The sequence below is a fragment of the Peromyscus eremicus genome, chromosome 5 (assembly GCF_949786415.1).
Source record: "Peromyscus eremicus chromosome 5, PerEre_H2_v1, whole genome shotgun sequence".
Lineage (NCBI taxonomy): Eukaryota > Metazoa > Chordata > Mammalia > Rodentia > Cricetidae > Peromyscus > Peromyscus eremicus.
The window spans coordinates 4,080,817-4,097,875 of NC_081420.1; the positions used below are offsets into that span (position 1 = coordinate 4,080,817).

The 17,059-nt window shown below is 48.4% G+C and overlaps 1 protein-coding gene across 1 annotated transcript in view; it reads left to right on the top strand.

Annotated features, from left to right (window-relative positions):
* The first annotated feature begins 7,857 nt into the window (after nt 1-7,857).
* Golm1 (golgi membrane protein 1) overlaps nt 7,858-17,059 on the top strand; it is a 39,191-nt gene continuing 29,989 nt past the window's right edge. Inside the window, exons 1-2 of the mRNA XM_059262779.1 lie at nt 7,858-8,007; nt 9,161-9,340. Coding sequence (XP_059118762.1) covers nt 7,879-8,007; nt 9,161-9,340 — 309 coding nt within the window. The 5' untranslated portion in view covers nt 7,858-7,878. The remainder of the gene's footprint in view (nt 8,008-9,160; nt 9,341-17,059) is intronic.

The window sequence follows — 17,059 nt, forward strand, 5'->3', positions numbered from 1 at the left end:
GGATGGGAAGGGTTTACATTTGTTTGTTCTTTAGTGGTAGAACACAAAGAGCAGGGAGCTCTGTCTGTGTGTTTCCATGGCCACCTCCAGCCGGAAGGCCTGCCAATGTCCTGTGAAAGTGCAGAAGCAGTAAGGACAGGGCCCGGGAACAAGGCCTCTGTGGAGCAGTTGAAGGCTGGGGAAAGGGGGCTTTCAGGAAGCCTGGGCCTGGGGAGCAGCCCTGCCCCTGAGAATCCTGGGGTGCTGAAGGGAAAGGAGGAAGGTTGTGAGCAATATGCTTTTCCCTCGAATTTCTTCACATGGTTGTCTTTTTTTTTTCTTAAAAAAAAAAAAAAAAAAAAGATTCCTTTACTTTAAGACCTAACGTGAAAAATAACATCCATAATTTCTTATTTAAAGCATTTCTTTTTTGGGAAAAGAAAAAAAAAAAGGAGGTATGGCCTTAAAATGCCTTTACTTTCCTACTGGAGAAGTGGCTAAGGGTGTGTGGAAAGTGTGAGCACAGTAGTTCATTCTCCACCATGAAAAAGCCAGGTGTGATGATATGCCCTGTAACCCCAACTGGGTGGACAGGACAGAAATCCCTGGAGTCTCTGACTAGCTAGTGACATGCCCTGTAACCTCAACTGGGTGGACAGGACAGAGGCCTCTGGAGTCTCTGACCAGCTAGTCCAGTGGATCAATGAAAGGCCCTGGCTCAAATAGTGAGGTGGTGATCCACAGAGGGAGGTGCTGGACATGGAGGGTCACCCCCCTGTAACATGAATCTTAAAGGGTCTTAATAATAATAATAATAATAATAATAATAAACCCCTCAGTGCCAGCTATTGGTGTAGATTCTGAAAGATCAGAGAAACAGAACAAGCCACAGCTAACCTCACCTCACCAATTCCTTGGCTGATCTTGTTTCCTCAAACTGGAAGCCTCTGTGTCCTCATCCAAATGGATCAGCTGAACTGCTGCTAAAAGCTTAACAAGGCCTAAAATGCCTCTAGTTCCTGGTTCTCACGCCTTATATACCTTTCCGTTTCCTGCCATCACTTCCTGGGATTAAAGGCGTGTGTCTTTCCTAAGCAATACATGAGGTATCAAGCCCTGGGATTAAAGTTGTGTGTCACCACACCTGTCTTCTACATCTATCTAGTGGCTGTTCTGTTCTCTGACCCCAGATAAGTTTATTAGGGTGCACACTATATTGGGGGACACACTATCACCACACCCCCCTCACATGGGAACACATCAACATATAAACAAGCATGCATAGCACACACACACACATAGGCTTTAGCTTTAATCTTAGAAACCGCAAGAGGTATTGAGCACTTTAAAAACTCTTTGACAGTTTCACACCTAAAAACATTCTCACAGGATCCTAGGCAAGTTTGCTTTCCAGGCCTTTTAAGTTCCTGGTGGGATTGGTTGGGGGAAGACTTGGCTTGAAGTTTTTGGGTGTTCCCGATTCCCCAAAGCGACTTTCTTGGCTCTGTCGGGTGTTGCAGAAATAGGAGGAAGCCTGACCGAGATCTGAGTGCCTGGCACAGATGCACACACAAAGACAAGGACAGTTGCTTATGTCAAAGTCTGATCATTCCCCCTGCATGTGTTTTTGCTTCTGTGTAAATAACACACATATACTAATGACCCTCGTGTTATTTCTGAAGCCCCGGTTTTCACTTTTAGCTGCTGTTGCTGTAATATCCGTGGAGGTAAGAACCGTGCTTCAAATCTTTCTTAGTTTGTGACCAGTTTCCTGTCGGGTCTGCTTATATCCTGAGGGTCTTTCCTTGGTGTGTGGCTCATGTTCAGGGCTTGTGCCTTGCCGACCTATTTTTGTGTTGCTTATGTAAGCTTCATTTGTGCCTTTTATGTCCATCCTGAATGCTTGCTATTCCTCGTAAGGGTTCCTGGAGTTAAAATCCGCCCATGTACCCCACTGTGCATGGGCCAACGAGATAGTTGGAAAGATAACACTGTCCCACCTCCCACCCTCTCAGGCTTGTGGGTGACTCTGACAGAGGGACCTGTAGGGGATGCAGGCTCGTGCTCCCCACTTGTACTAGTACTGTCAGTACTTTATGATCTTGTAATACAGTTGGTGGGAAGCAATGAAGTGTGAATGCTTCACGTACTCTGTGTGCATGTATAATGCCGTGCTCAAAAATGCATCACTCTGCCGTGGCTGGGTGAGAATGAGTGATTTTCTTCCCTAGCTCAGTACCGCATCGCCCACACCCCCTGGGATGAAGTGTCCCAAAGGAGACAGCTGGTCTTCTGCTTAGACAGTTCTCTCATCCAATCCCCATGAGGCGTTGGTGGCACGCTCCGCTTGCCTTCCTTCTGTGGCTAAACCTTCCCTTGAAGGTGAATGTTTCCTTGATGTTCTCTTTAGGTTTCACAACTGCCTCAGGCAATAGTCACTATGTGAACTGGTTAGTGTTTTGTCAATTTGGTCAAGCTAGGGTCATCTGGGAAGAGGGAACCTTCATCGAAGATTTACCTCCATCAGATTGGCTTGTGGGCATGTCTGTGGTGCATTTTCTCGATTAAAGGTTGATGTGGGAAGGCCCTGCCCACTGTAGGTAGTGCTGTCCTTGGGCAGGTGGTCCTGTATGGTATTAGGAAGCAGGCTGAGCAAGTGTTCTTTCATGGTCTCAGCCTCTGTTCCTGCCCTCAAGTGTTCTTGCCCTGACTTCCCTCAGTGAAGTGGGAAGTATTCAAGTTAAGTAGACCTGTTCCTCCCCGAGTCGTTTTTGGTTGCGATGTTTGTCAGAGCCACAGAAAGCACACTAGGACACCAGGGTTGTCCTTACAGAGTGGCCTGCAGGTTCCAATAGAAATAGGCTCTCTCCATTACCAGACTAAGATGGCAAAATCTCCTGTGTCTCTTTGGAGACCTTCCTCTACTGCCTTGTTCTTCGGGTGGTGGTGTCTATCCCAAGGCACCCTTGGTGTGAAGGGGAGCATTGTTTCTACTTCATGGTGCACACGTGGCATTAAACAGGGAAGGTGTAAAATGCTACGAAATGTGACTCTGAGACTCGCTAGTCACAATCTTACCTCTTTCTCACATTGTATTTATTTTCACCATTTTGCTTTTGTATTAAAACTATGTTCATTGAAGAAAAGTGAAATTAGAATAATGGGGAAACAATTCATAAAGCTATTGGTGTCCTGCTTTTATGCATCCCCCATGTATAGTGCAGGGAAACATTCTCATGCACTGTATAGTTTGAAGTCTTTTTTATCTTCCAGCAGAATCAGAAACGTCCTACATTGGCTGCTCTGTAACTTTTCATTCTACAGTTGGCACACTGATGGTTTTGTTTTATAGGTTGGCTTTATAGTTTGTATACTGATGGTTTTGTTTTATAGGTTCACTCTACAGTTGGTACACTGATGATTTTGTTTTATAGGTTGGCTTTGTAGTTGGTACACTGATTTTGTTTTATAGGTTTGCTCTATAGTTTGTATACTGATGATTTTGTTTTATAGGTTAACACTATGATTTTGCTCTTGCTAGTGATTCTCTGAGTTGGTAGGCTCAGCTAGGTGATTCTTCTGCACACAATACTGGCCAGGGCTATAGTCCTTGGGAAACTCAGTTTGGGAGGCTGAGACTTCAAGATGGTTCATTAGCTGTTACCAATTTTTAAAAATTGTTGTCTTGCTGATTTCTTAGCAGGGACAGGATTTTACTACCCCAGTCAAATAATTGATTGGTCTAATTTTCCTGGCAGCAGAATTGGAGAGCTGGTGTTTACCATCTGCTCCTCTCTGTTGCTGGTATTGAGGCAGCAGACAGGTTATTCCTTACACCCCCCACCTCTCCACTCATCCCCCACATCCCCCCACCGCTGCCTATGTTCTTTCTGCGTCCCTTTTGCTGGGTTCCACAGTGACAAGGCTGCTCTGGGTTCATTCTGATGAACACATTAGCCTTGCCTATGCTTGTGCAGGGAATTTGATCAATATAGAGATGAGCCTTAGACTAGGGAGCTGCTTTAAACAGAACCATGTCATGTTAATCTTCTCTTTTGCAAGAAGTGAGCAGAAAGCCTGCATCCCCGGGCGGACAGTCCCAGGGCTGGGTGCGGGGAAAGGCTGTTCTGTGTGGGGGAGCACTGGTGGTTAACACTGGGAGAGAGCCAGGAGGCCACAAAAGAGCTAGGAAAATGAGCAAACACTTCTCCAGAGATAATGGGTCACTTTCTCCGGTGGCTCACCAGATCCGTGTTGGCCCTGTCTGGAGGAAACTAAGGAGAACAGGTGTGGCCTCCAGCTTTCCTTAGCGTCGCTGACCTCCGTCCATGTCTGCATTTTCAACAATTCTAATGCTTGCCCGGCGACCACACTTAGGAATTGTTCACCTGGGTCTGGAGGGGGTGCTCAGTGGTGAAAGCACTTGTTGCTTTTGCAGAGGGCTCGGGCTTGGTGCCAATCACGGCATGTTGGCTCACAATCATCCTTAAATCCAGTTCCAGAGGGTCTGAAGACCTCTTCTGACCTCTGAGGGCACCGGGCATTCATAAGGACAGGCTTTTCTTGTCCTTTCCTAAGCAGTGCAGCTCCTTGGAGGACTTGGCCTTAGCACTGTGGGTGTTGTGAGCAGTGCAGCTCCTGGAGGACTTAGAGTTAGCACTGTGGCTGTTGTGAGCAGTGTGGCTCCTGGAGGACTTAGAGTTAGCACTGTGGGTGTTGTGAGCAGTGTAGCTCCACCATGCCCAGGTACAAAGTCATTTTACATTTCACTTTCTAGACACTGTGCACACCCAGACTTTGGGGAAGCTTGGCTTGCTGTTGGGGGGTGAGGGAGTGAGAAGAAGCAGCTTCTGTACTTCCTGGTGACTGTCAAGGAAGTTAACCTAGCTCCGTGGACTTGACCTGGACTTGACCTTAAGTCTCTATTTGAGGAAGTTTGCGACTGTTTAAAGATTGTTAATGTTTAAACCCCACAATGGTCCTATTCAGAGGTCTCTGATTTAACTGTTTACTTCCGTCTTATACCTGGAAAGCAGTTATAGAAGATAGTCATATCAATAAAGCTGTGTTTACAGAAAACGCCAGCTGTGGGCCATGGGCTGAGTTTGCTGACCTCTGACTCAGACAGTTTGAGACAGAGCATCCCTTTTTTAAACGTAAAAGCGGTGTGACGGCCACAGCCTCCGAAGACCTCGGTGCTGCTGTGCCCGGCGTGCTCACCGAAGAGGCTTTTGAACTAGCTGCAGCTTGCTGCCGGGTTTAGGTGGAGCCCATCCTGTGGGTAGGGACAGAGGTGCGGCCTCAGCACCGTTTGCAGAAGCTGTGTTATTTCTGCTTTGGTGACTTTGTGTCCTAGGCACGTTTCTGTTGATGTGAAAACACTATGGCCAAAGGCAGCTCGGAGAAGAAAGGGTTTATTTGACTCACAGGTTATAGTTCATTATTGAAGGAAGCCGATGCAGGGACTGAGGCGGAGACCGTGATGAGATGTCACTTACTGGCTTGCTTTCCATGACTTGCTCAGTTTGCTTTTTGATACAACCCAGGACCACCTGCCCAGAGGTGGTATGGTTCACAGTGAGCTGAGCCCTTCTACATCAGTTATTAATCAAGAAAATGCCCTGCACCCTTTCCTACAGGGCAGTCTGAAGGAGGAGGCATTTCTCTCAATTGGTTCTGCTTCCCAGAGGACCAGAGCTTGTGTCAAGCCGACAGAAAACTGACTGGTAAGCATGGCCATCCAGAGTCTTCTCATATGATTGCTCAAATGTACTTGATTAAAAATCTGTGCAGAATAATTTTTTTTTTTTTTTTTTTAGACAAGGATTCTCTGTGTAGCCCTGGCTGGCCTGGAACTTGCTCTGTAGCCCAGACTGGCCTCAAATTCAGAGATCTGCCTGCCTCTGCCTCCTGAGTGCTGGGATTGAAGGTGTGCGCCACCACCATCTGGCCTAAAAAAGGAAAATTTTTAAAATGGGAAATACTAGAGTATTGGAAGTGCCAGTGTGTTTGATAGGTCATCCCTTGTCATATGCTCACTTTCTCCTTCCTTGCCTCCCTCCTCCCTCTCTCCTTCCCTCCCTCCCTCCCTCCCTCCCTTCCTTCCTTCCTTCAGTAACACCTGGCCTGGTATGGTGTCGCACACTTTTAATCCCAGCACTTGGGAGACAGAGGCAGGTGTGTCTCTTTGAGTTTGAGGCCAGCCTGATCTACATAGTGAGTTCCAGGACAGCCAGGGCTACATAGAGAAACCCCATCCAAGGAAACAACAACCAAACCAACCAACCAACCACCACCAACAACAGCAAATCACCTTAAAGTGAAGGTCTCCATTCTCACCGCCCACTTGGGCTGAGATTCTAACCCAGGGCCTTGTTTGTGCTAAACACAGGCTACTATTGAGCTGCATCTTCAGGACCCTTTCTATTTTCTAAAACAAGAAAAAAAAATTTGGGCATAGTATAGTGGCTGCTGATGCCTGTAATCCCAGTGCACCCAGGAGGCTGAAGCAGGAGAATTACTGAGGGTTCAAAGCCAGCCTGAACTAGAGTGAAACCCTCTCTTAAAAACAGACAAAATTATTTTTTAAGCAAATATTAACTTTAACCAGTTTTAAAACACAGTGAAGCCAGTGAGTGAGAGTCCACAGGTTTCGTCATGGCTTTTCTGACTTACAGAGATTTTTATGCTGTTGTGGTGGCACATGTCTGTAGTCCCAGCAGGTGAGAGGCTGGGACTGGAGGCTGGAGTGTTCAAGGCCAGTGTGGTCTACACAGTAGAACTGTTCTCCCAATTCCACCACCAAAGACAGACTTTTAACACAAAAACAGTTCTTAGGTTCGCTGCAGGGAAGCCTGGAGGTGGGGAGGTTTGCAGAGTTTACAGTTTAGATCTTAGAAAGTCTAAAGTGGGTCAAAGGAGCGTGAAGAATCCAATCTGCAGTGCTCCTCCAGTGTGGCTGCCGTCACCCAGCCGGGTGGTCTTGCCTCCCTCCTGGCGGCTGCTCTCCTACCTGAGATCCTTGTTCCCATCAGCAAGGGGTCGTTCCTGGCTTTGCAGTTTGAATGCCTTCCTGGGCAGTCATGCTCTAGGACACAGTGAGGAGTTCCTTTTCCTTGGTGGTATAGACATACTCTGCTGCGGTCACACTGGTGATGTCAGTCAGCTCTGCCTCAGTGGACAGTGGAGTCTACACAGTAGAGAACAACCTGGAAAACAGCCAGCAGGACTCTGGAGAGGAGAGAGCAGACTTGGGGTCTGTCCCTGGCCTTCGCCTTTGGCTTAGTCACTCTGTGTCACCATAACCAAAGCTCTGGATGGAATTAGTGAATCACTTTAAGGGAAGGCATATCTTGGCTCCTGGTTTCGTGGAGATTTCAGGCTCTCATGGTTCCCACCCATCTCCCATCCCTGCTCCTGTGAAGGACAAGTCCTCTCTGCTTCCAGCATGGCGCTCCTGCTCTGCCCTCTGGAGACTTCACTGGGGTGGCAGTGAGGGGAAATGTGAGGGGAAATGACCAAAGCCTCCCAGACTCTCTGGACAGCCTGAAAAATGTCAGATTTCTCACAAATGTGGACACAAGGTTTGTTATTCCTGTTCGCAAATGTGAGTCACCTCAGACAATACCTAAGATATGAGCACTGTGCTGCACCCATTTTACAGATGAGCGATTTGGGCGTTTACGAGATATGGTACCGTTGCTTGGGTCCCTGAGTGGTACCAATCCACAAGCCTCAGTCCAGAGCACTGGCCTCACCATTCAGGCATGTAGACCTGTGGCTGTGGGCACTGGTCCATGAAAGGGTCCGTGTGCCACAGAGTATGTGAGTCAGAGATGGTAGGCTTATTGTGGAAACTTCTGTGTTTTTATTTGGCAGATTCTCAGCCCTGGTTTTAAGATGATGGGATTGGGAAATGGGCGTCGCAGCATGAAGTCTCCGCCCCTTATCGTGGCCGCCCTGGTGGCCTGTGTCATTGTGCTGGGCTTCAACTACTGGATTGCGAGCTCCAGAAGTGTGGAACTCCAGGTATCTTGTTGATTTAGAATGCATGGATGCAATTAAATGTCTAAAGTGGCTGGGCAACAGTGCCATGGGCCCCCTGTCACTGTCAGCCAGTCCCTGGGTTCCGGTAGCCTACACTAATGGTGTTTTAGGTCCCAGTCCCTTCCCCAGCCCTGGTCCCACCCCCCAGCCTACCCTCACCAGCCCTGGTCCCACCCCCCAGCCCAGTACTGCTTACTCTGTGACTATTGAGTTACAGTTCACACCTCACTCTGTGTCCCAGTTGAGCATTTGAGGAGGGCTGGATTGCTGGCCTGCAGAGGTGGACTGGACTCTGCCTATTCCTGTCCTACAGTCCACCGGAGAAACCAGGGGCCACATATCACAGCCAGTTCTGGGTGAGGCCATGCTGTCCTGGTCATTGTTGTTGGCTTGATTTTTGTCAGTTTGACACAAGAGTCATGTGAGAAGAGGGGACCACAGTTGAGAAAATGCTTCCGTAAGATTGGCCTGGAGGCAAGCCTGTGGGGCATTTCTTAATCAGTGATTGATGTAGGTGAGCCCATCCCAATGTGTGTGTGTGTGGGTGCATATGTTGATAAGAGAGAGAGAGGGGAGTCCCTGGGTTGCACAGAAAGAAAGCAGTTGGTCAAGCCAGGAGGAGCAAACCATTAAGCAGCACTCCTCTGGGCTCTGCTTCTCATTTCCTGTCTCCAGGCTCCTGCCCTAACTTCTCTCATTGATGGACTGTGATCAGGATGTGTCAGCCAAATAAACCCTTTCCTCCCCAGGTTGCTTCTGGTCATGGTATTTATCATAGCAGCAGAAACCTAAGACACATACTAAACAATGACAAAGTGTCTCCTGGACAGACTTGAGCTCCCTGAGGCCTCCTGGTCTCTGGGTCATCATCATTGGTTTTGCTCTGCCCTGTCTAGTCCCGCAAAGAATACACTCATCCTTCCCCTAGATGTCTAGGTCACTGGCTGCCTCTGGCAGGTGTCTAATTAAAGTATTTTGGCAAGTCCCCCGTTGTGTCCTCTGGGTAATCTTCCACCCACCACCCCTCCCTGGCTCTGTTTGCTGGGCTGTAAGCTTTGTTCCTGTGAGGTCTGTTGAGGGAGCTGCAGTGTCTCAGCTGACAATGTGGACTTTCAGGGCCATGTTTTCCTTGTAGTCACGCATTGTGGAGCTGGAAGTCCGGGTCCGCAGGGCAGCCGCAGAGAGGGGTGCTGTGGAGCTGAAGAAGAACGAGTTCCAGGGCGAGCTGGAGAGGCAGCGAGAGCAGCTCGACAGGATCCAGTCTAGCCACAGCTTCCAGCTGGAGAATGTCAACAGGATGCACCAGGACGAGAAGGTAGGCCACTGTCCCCACTATCCTCTTCCGAAGGACACTTTTTACCTGGCTGTGTGGCCGCGTGCTGAGTGTAGATTTATGTAATTGCATAGAGGTGTGAGCACTCTGGTGCAGCTTTGGGCACCAGCCCCTAAGCTCCACTGTTCCTGTTGAAATGTTTGCAGGGTCTGCAGTGAGGGAGTGAGCAGAGCAAGGTGGGGTGGCATTTGCCTGCTTTCTTTTCTGCCAGGCTCTGTCAAGTACTTGTCATAGACAGATATTTTTTGTGTCTTCAGATATCTCACACACAGATTGGAAGCAGACTATAAACCAAGGAGGATATTGAACATGCATGTCAAAATCTAGTTTCCATAAGATCTGAAAAATACCATTAATCCAGAAAACAAAAGGCCAATGCCCTCAAAGATTTTGAATGGAAGGTATAAATACAAAATTGGAAGAAGAGAAAACAAAAAGCTATACAGGAAAAGACTAAAGCAAATTAAATATGAAATACACTTTTTTGGCAAAAAACATCACCCAGAGGGAAGGTATTACTCTCTAACATCTAACACTGTCAGCAAAGAGGGAGGACTCGGCATATGGGCTACAAGCCACACCTTTTTTTTTTTTCTTCTTCAAGACAGGGTTTCTCTGTGTAGCTTTGGTGCCTGTCCTGGATCTCGCGCTGTAGACCAGGCTGGCCTTGAACTCACAGAGATCTGCCTGGCTCTGCCTCCCGAGTGCTGAGATTAAAGGCGTGCGCCACCACCACCCAACTTAAGCCACACTATACCAGCTGAAAAAATGCCTCCTGTTCATTGATGTACCTAAGCCCCGTTGGTTTTTCTGGGAGTCATATGACTAAACTCTCTTTATTCAAGTGTAAGATGGTGGAAGTCATTAGTGTCTTCCAACCCAAAGCATATCAAAGCCATGGACACTTGCTGCCCGCCTGGTTCGCTCTTCATAGCACTCCCTGGCCATCGCTGCTGTGTTGGAAGGAGGCTTGTGTGAGGGCTGTGGTGTCAGTCTTAGGTCCCTGTGACAAACGCCTGGAGGACCCTCTTTGTGGAGGGTCTGCTCCTCCCCTGGTGGTGCCGAGGACAGGGCAGAAGCTCAGTCGTGGTATCAGGACTTTTTGTTTTATTCCACCCCAGCCCTGGCCTGTGGCATGGTGCATCTACGTTCAGTATGGTCTTCCCTCTTAGTCTAGTAGAGACAAACCACACGCCCAGCTACACTCTAAAACTCCTTACCCATCTCCTCGGCTTCCTAGTTAATCAAGACAGTCAATCACTTCACTGAGCCTTCCACAGGCTTCTGCCCGCTCCTCCCACAGGAGCAGAGACTGAATCTAGGGCCTCTCATTGGTTCCCTGTTCCAATTAAAAAAAATGTGTTTAAGTTTTGAAATAGGGTCCTACTAAGTTTCCCAGGCTGGCCTTGACCTGACTGTGTAGCCCAGGCTGGCCTTGACCTGACTGTGTAGCCCAGGCTGGCCTTGAACTCAGGGCTTTTGCCTCAGCATCCTTGCTGTTAGTGCTTTTGTTGCAGATGTGGGAGCTGGGACTCAGAGAGAGCCCACAGCTGTCACTCAGGGTGAGATCTAGACCTTGGTGGCCCCAAGGGCCAGATTGTCCTTTGCTTTCAGCCCCCTTCTTCTGACCCCGTTCCTTCACGGGCCCCACCTGCTGGGGGCCATCCTGGTCTGGGAAGGTCACTGATGTGACTGGATGGTGGGGACATGCAGGTGACATGGTTCTGCCTGCCTTTCACTGCAGACACTCACAGCACACTCTTTGTCTGGGCTTCGGGAGACTGTGGCTTCTGACAGGGGCGAAGTACTTCATGTGTGGCTGAAGGCTTGCTCCTTCTGAGGCGACCAGGTCCGGCTCCCAATCCAGTTCCTCAGTGTCTCTTCATGGGTCTTCTGAGGTTGTGTTGATAAGGAGCAATGCCCAGTGGTGGAGTTTTCTTGACAGTGGTTATGTTGTCTGTCTCTCTGTTGCTACAGCATGGTAGCCACTGGCCATGTGAGGCTATAGAATGCTTGAATGGTGGCTAACCGGGCTAACAGGTGGAATTTAATTTTAACTAGTTGAAATAAAATTGTCAAATATGGGCAGTGGCTGTATTGGCTGGTATAAGTATGGGTGATTGGTAAAGAAGCAGATTTGGGCTGAAGTTTTGGGAGTCATGTTCCGTGAATAAGCAGACTCATGGGTGGGCCTCAGGAAGTTCTTAGCTTTCCTTCCTTTCTCTTTGAGGGTCACAACAGAGGTACAATTCTAACAATCTGATATCTGAAGTGTACCACATTCTGAAATGTTTTAAGTGCCTGACTCAAACAGGTATGGATTTGGGCGCACTTGGCATGTCATATTTTCAGATGAGGTATGCTGAATGAGTAAAGTTTGTGTAAATACGCTAAAATCTGAAAAACTTTGATCCTGATATACTGGCTGTCCCAAGCATTTCCCCAGCAGGAGTGGGTAGTGGAGGGTGAGACCACCCTTGACCGGTGCCTGCTCCCCTGAGAGTCTCACTGTCTGCTGTTCAGCTGCTGGGCTATTGTTCAGTTCATCAGGCTGGCTGCTGTTTAGGCCTCACTGTGGGGTTTGAACTTGGGACCGAAGGTGTATCAGTAATTTAACCTTATAAGTTACCGGGTTGGTTCACACTTCACATCTCAGGCCCAGCTACCATCACAGCATCCGGCCCATGCTGTGCCTGCCCTGCGCAGGTGACTGTTCTGAATTCAAAGCTTTGCATTTGATTCAGGTGAAAGGACATAGGTGCGCTCTGGTTTCTGTTCCTGCGTCTCAGGTTACATTGAAGCAGTGGTTAAATCCACATTGAGCATGCTTTGTGGGAGAGATTATATTTCCTGTACCTCTGTTGCCTGGAGTGCCCAAAGGCTTTCTGACAGCAGCCTGAGGACTCAGTCTATGTCCTGTCACTGCATGCATCACTGAGAGCTTCACTGATGAACTTGCTTGTCTTTCCCACACACCTGCTTGACCTCCTTACGCTGGAGCTCACATCCAGCCAAGAGAAAGGCCTTCTCTCTGTGTCTGTTAGTCCTGCCATAACAAATGACTACATAGTAAGTGGCTTAACCCAGTGTAGAGTTTCCCCTTTCACATTTCTCAAGGTCAGCAACCTTAAAGGTGTCAACAGGGTCCTGTCCTCTAGCTTTCAGAGATCCCTTGTAGACATGTTACTCCAGTTTATCCCTCCCCACACATGTGGCCATCTTCCTTCTGGGTTTCCATGTCTCTGTCTCTTTCTTGTGAATACCAGGCGAATGGGACAGGGACTTTCATTAGCTTCATTAGTTCCAAGTGATGAATTTTTAGATACATCTACCCCATCCACAGTGTCTTGTGCTCTGTGTGTCAGCAGGGTCACTCCTGTACTCACTGTACGCACAGTAGTGAGGTGGGCCACCTCCGCCTTTGTGAGCAGTGTCAAAGGATTTGATCATAAAAATGTTTTTGTGTGTTTGTTTGTTTGGTTTTTCGAGAAAGGGTTTCTCTGTGTAGTTTTGGTTCCTGTCCTGGATCTCGCTCTGTAGACCAGACTGGCCTCGAACTCACAGAGATCTGCCTGGCTCTACCTCCCAAGTACTGGGATTAAAGGTGTGCGCCACCACCGCCTGGCCATAGCAGTGTTTTTAAACCACCAGTAAAATACTGTGCTTCCTTCTGTGTGTACATGTTCGTGTGTGTGTGTGTGTGTGTGTGTGTGTGTGTGTGTGTGTGTGTGTGTACATGTGAGTGCACATGCACTTGTATTCATGTGGAGAATGGAGGTTAATGTCATGTCTCCATCAGTCACTCTCCAACTTGTGTTTTGAGACAGGCTCTCTTGAATTTAGATAGACTGGCTGCTCAGCAGACCCCAAGTGTCCTCCTGTTTGTCTCCCAAGAGCTGGGATTATAGGTCTGTGCCACAGAGTGGCTTTTTTCATACGTGCTGGGGACCTGAGCTCAGGGCATAATGTTTGCATATGGAGCCATCTCCCCAGCCTTTTTTTGTTAGTTTGAGGTTTTTTTTGAGATGTATTTATTTGTGTGTCTGTGTCTCTCTGTGTGAGTGTACGTGTACATATGTGTGCAGAGCAGATGCCACAAGAGGGCTTGGGGTGTCCTCTTCTGTTGCTGTCCTCTGCTTCTACCCTGAGTAGTCTGTCCCTGTCCTGGGTTAGGCTGCACAGTTCTCCTGTCTGTCTACCCTGGAGCTGGGATTGCAGGACATGGGGGCCGGGTTTGTCACAGGGCACCAGGACCTGAACTCTAGTCTTCGAGATTGCACAGAACTCCTCTTTCCTGCTAGCCATCTCCCCTGCCCCATTTTTTTGGAGGCAGTCTGACTTGAAACTTACTGTGTGGCCCAAGCTGGTCTCAGACTCACAGTAATCCTCCTGCCTCAGATTCCCAAGTACTGAGATTACAGGCATAAGCCATCATTCCTAGCTCAGCAGTATTTCCTTTTAATAGGTGCATATATGTGTACATACAAAAATTTGTCTTCATTTGTTTTTTATTCACTAATTTTCTTATTTTCAGTTTTGGGGTGCTAGGATTGTAGGCATGAGCCCCCAAACCCTGCTTAAAACACGTTTCTAAAGATGTAAGAGGCAGCAGAGCTTGAGGTTTTAGTTGATAGAAACCTGTAAATATTCAACTAGTGACGCTCTGCATTGTCTCCCAGGGTTGGTTGAGTTCATTCTGTTGTGTTTCCGTCAGCAGGCTGATTCGGGGTCTGGTGATCCACTGCGGTCTTGGGTCCGGCGGGAAGGGGCGGGGAGATCCGGGGGTACTCAGAAGCACTGTCAGGACAAACGTGGGTCTTCCTGCCATTCACTCCTGTTTGCCTGCCAAGCCTTAGGCGGAAATCGCCTCCTGGGCAGTGTCTGTGCCGGTGACATCCCTTGCTAGGCTGGTTCCTGGCAGCTGTGTGTCGGCCTTGACATTCATACTTTCTGTGTTCTATTTAAACTTGTTAATTAGCCTGCAGGGCACAAAGAAAATCCTTAGAGTACGTTTCCTTTGTGATGGAAATAGAGTTCCTGGGGGGAAACAAGGGAAAGAAAGGACTGGAAAAAAATCTGAGCTGAATGTAAAGGAAGCCACAGAGGCCTTCCTGCTTTGTGTTCTGAGAAAGAGATGCTCCCAGGCCCAGCTGCTGTGAGCCTGGAGTTTGAGCCCAGCCACATAAAGACAGAAGCAGTGGGGAGGCAGAGGGAGGACTGGGCCTCTGCCAGGGAGACCCTCACTTTCAGCACGCTAGGGTGCACTGAGGTGCTGTCAATGTCCCTGCGTGTGACACTATTCGTGGGGTGACTGAACAAATGTCTACTCGCCCCAGATAGGGAGCCAACAACAAACCAAAATACAAAGTCCAAAAACCAGTGAGTTTTACCCTGGTTGCTTACAGGAGCAGAAAATGATTCAGACAGCTTTGCTTCTGCAGGGGAAACACTCACCCATGTGAGTGCATCTTGCAGGCAGCAAAACCTTCCTGGGAATGAGTGTGGAAAGTGGAATTGAGCTTTCCAGCCTTCTATGCAGGATAAAATGTACCCGGAGCACACACTGAAGTGGGTCCATGGCGTCCCTCCACCAGACAGCTGTGCACAAGGTCTGAGGACCATTGCATCATAGAAGTGTTACTTTTTCTACTTGGGCTAGAAGTGGGTGTGGCAGGATGGCGGATTGCTCTGGCTGTCTGGAGCAGAGGGTGGTGTTGCAGCTGAGGGGAGCCCTGGGGCCCTTACCAAAGGTGTGTTAAACCAAGAAAGACTTTGAGCTTGTACTCTAGACTGCATGGCCAAGAGTTCAGACTTGGAGGTTAAATAGCAAGCCCTGCCCCCACAGGGGCTCTGTCAGAGGAGCCGGGCAGAAAGGTGGTCCCTCTGTCAGCTGGCTCTTGACGTACCTGAAGTAAAAAGAGCCCTCACATTGGGAGGATTGAGATAGGATGGCAGGAGGCATCCGCAGCCTGTTTAGAGGACAGTGGCTGAGCCGAGGCTGAGTGAAAGCAGGTTAGTATAATCCATTGTAAATATGTCTTCCTGGGGAAAGCTTGTGTGAGGTGTATCAGATCCTTTTCAGTCTTACTAGACTGGAAATCCTCAGTTTGCAGATTTGGTTTAGAGTCACGGCCAGGTTTGTAATTAAACTCAAGTAGTTGACACCCCACAAACTAACGACACTGAATGTGTGTTCTTTGAGTACCCCCTCTGCTCAGTTCTCATCTTCCCTGGGGAAATGTGTCTGTGCTCCAAGGTGGCATACTAATCTCAGGAGAGCCTCAGAAGCCTGCCTGATCGAAGACCTGACTTATTTAATTCCATCACAAAGACTTCCACGTGGTATCTTGTGATGTGAAGTTGGCCATGCTGGTTGGTGGCTGAACAAACAAGCCATGTGCACTGTGCACTGTTCTCTTACTCTGTGGTGGACTGTGCCTTACAGTCCACCTTCTGTTACTACACCTGAGGCTGGATATGCTGGCGCACGCCTTTTAATCCCTGCACTCAGGAGGCACAGGCAGGTGCCTGTTGGACCCCAAAGTTTAGGGTCTCGAGTGGGCGCCCCAAGAACCCAGACTCCGGTCCAGTTGATGCAATAGCAAGAGGTGTTTATTAATGCGGCTGTACAGTCAGGCAAACTCAGCTCCAAAGAGCAAGAGTCGCATCTTATCACAGCCATATGGGTACTTTTAAAGGAAAAACCCACAAAAGCCATAAGATTACAATACCCATACAATTTTGTTTCAATTGATTTATGTCTAGAGGCTAATTTCATAAGATCACGGTCTGGTCACAGAGTGATCACAGAGGGGGTACAGTTACGTCAGTGTGCACATTTTTCCTGAAACCTTAAGGGGGGTTATCAGGGCGGAAGTGGAGTTTACACAAAGGTCACAGTGGTCCTTCTTGGAACACTTGCAACTATCCCAGTCACAGTTGAGCACATCTCTTAACAGAAATCTTTTTATACTGTTACATTATTACAGGGGTGGTTGAATAATGATTGAGTCAGCTTGCCCTTGGAACTGGATTTTCTTTTTAGTTCCTTATTCTCCTGGGGCTTAGGGGGTGTAAGCCTGAAGGGTTAGGGTCTTTCAGTGCCATAGTTCTCTGTGACTTTGAGACCAACCTGGTCTTCATATTGAGTTCCAGGATAGCCAGAGTGACATAGAGAGACCTTATCTCAAAAACAGACAGACAGACAAACAAAACAAGAATATACCTGCGATAGGACACTCTATAAGGCATGGAGGTAGATTTATCTCCCGGTTCTGGAGGCTAACATTGCTGAAGGCAAAGTAAGGCTTCCTTGTTATTCCCAGATCTCGGGGGACCCCAAAAGACTACCACGGAGACTGAATCCCACATGTAAAAGCAAAGAGCCTTTATTTTCAAGCTCTGGAGCTTGGTCTTTCTGGCTTTCCGATGAAGTGGTAAGAGCAGAGAGCCCTGAGCCCAGGCAGGGTAGGGTTTTTATCATAGCAGAGGTTGGGGTGAGGGGATTTCCAGGGTTCAGGACCCTGATTGGCTGACATTTGTCTAGGGGTATCTGTAAAACAAAAACCGGTGTATGCTAGACTCAGGGACTTCTGGCCACCTTGTCTAAAGGTTGGAATGTTTGGGATGTCAGGTACTTCCCCATCCCTGGGTGGATCCCTGGGTGGTGTCAGCTTAAGGCTTTTCCTGGATCTGGGTGTT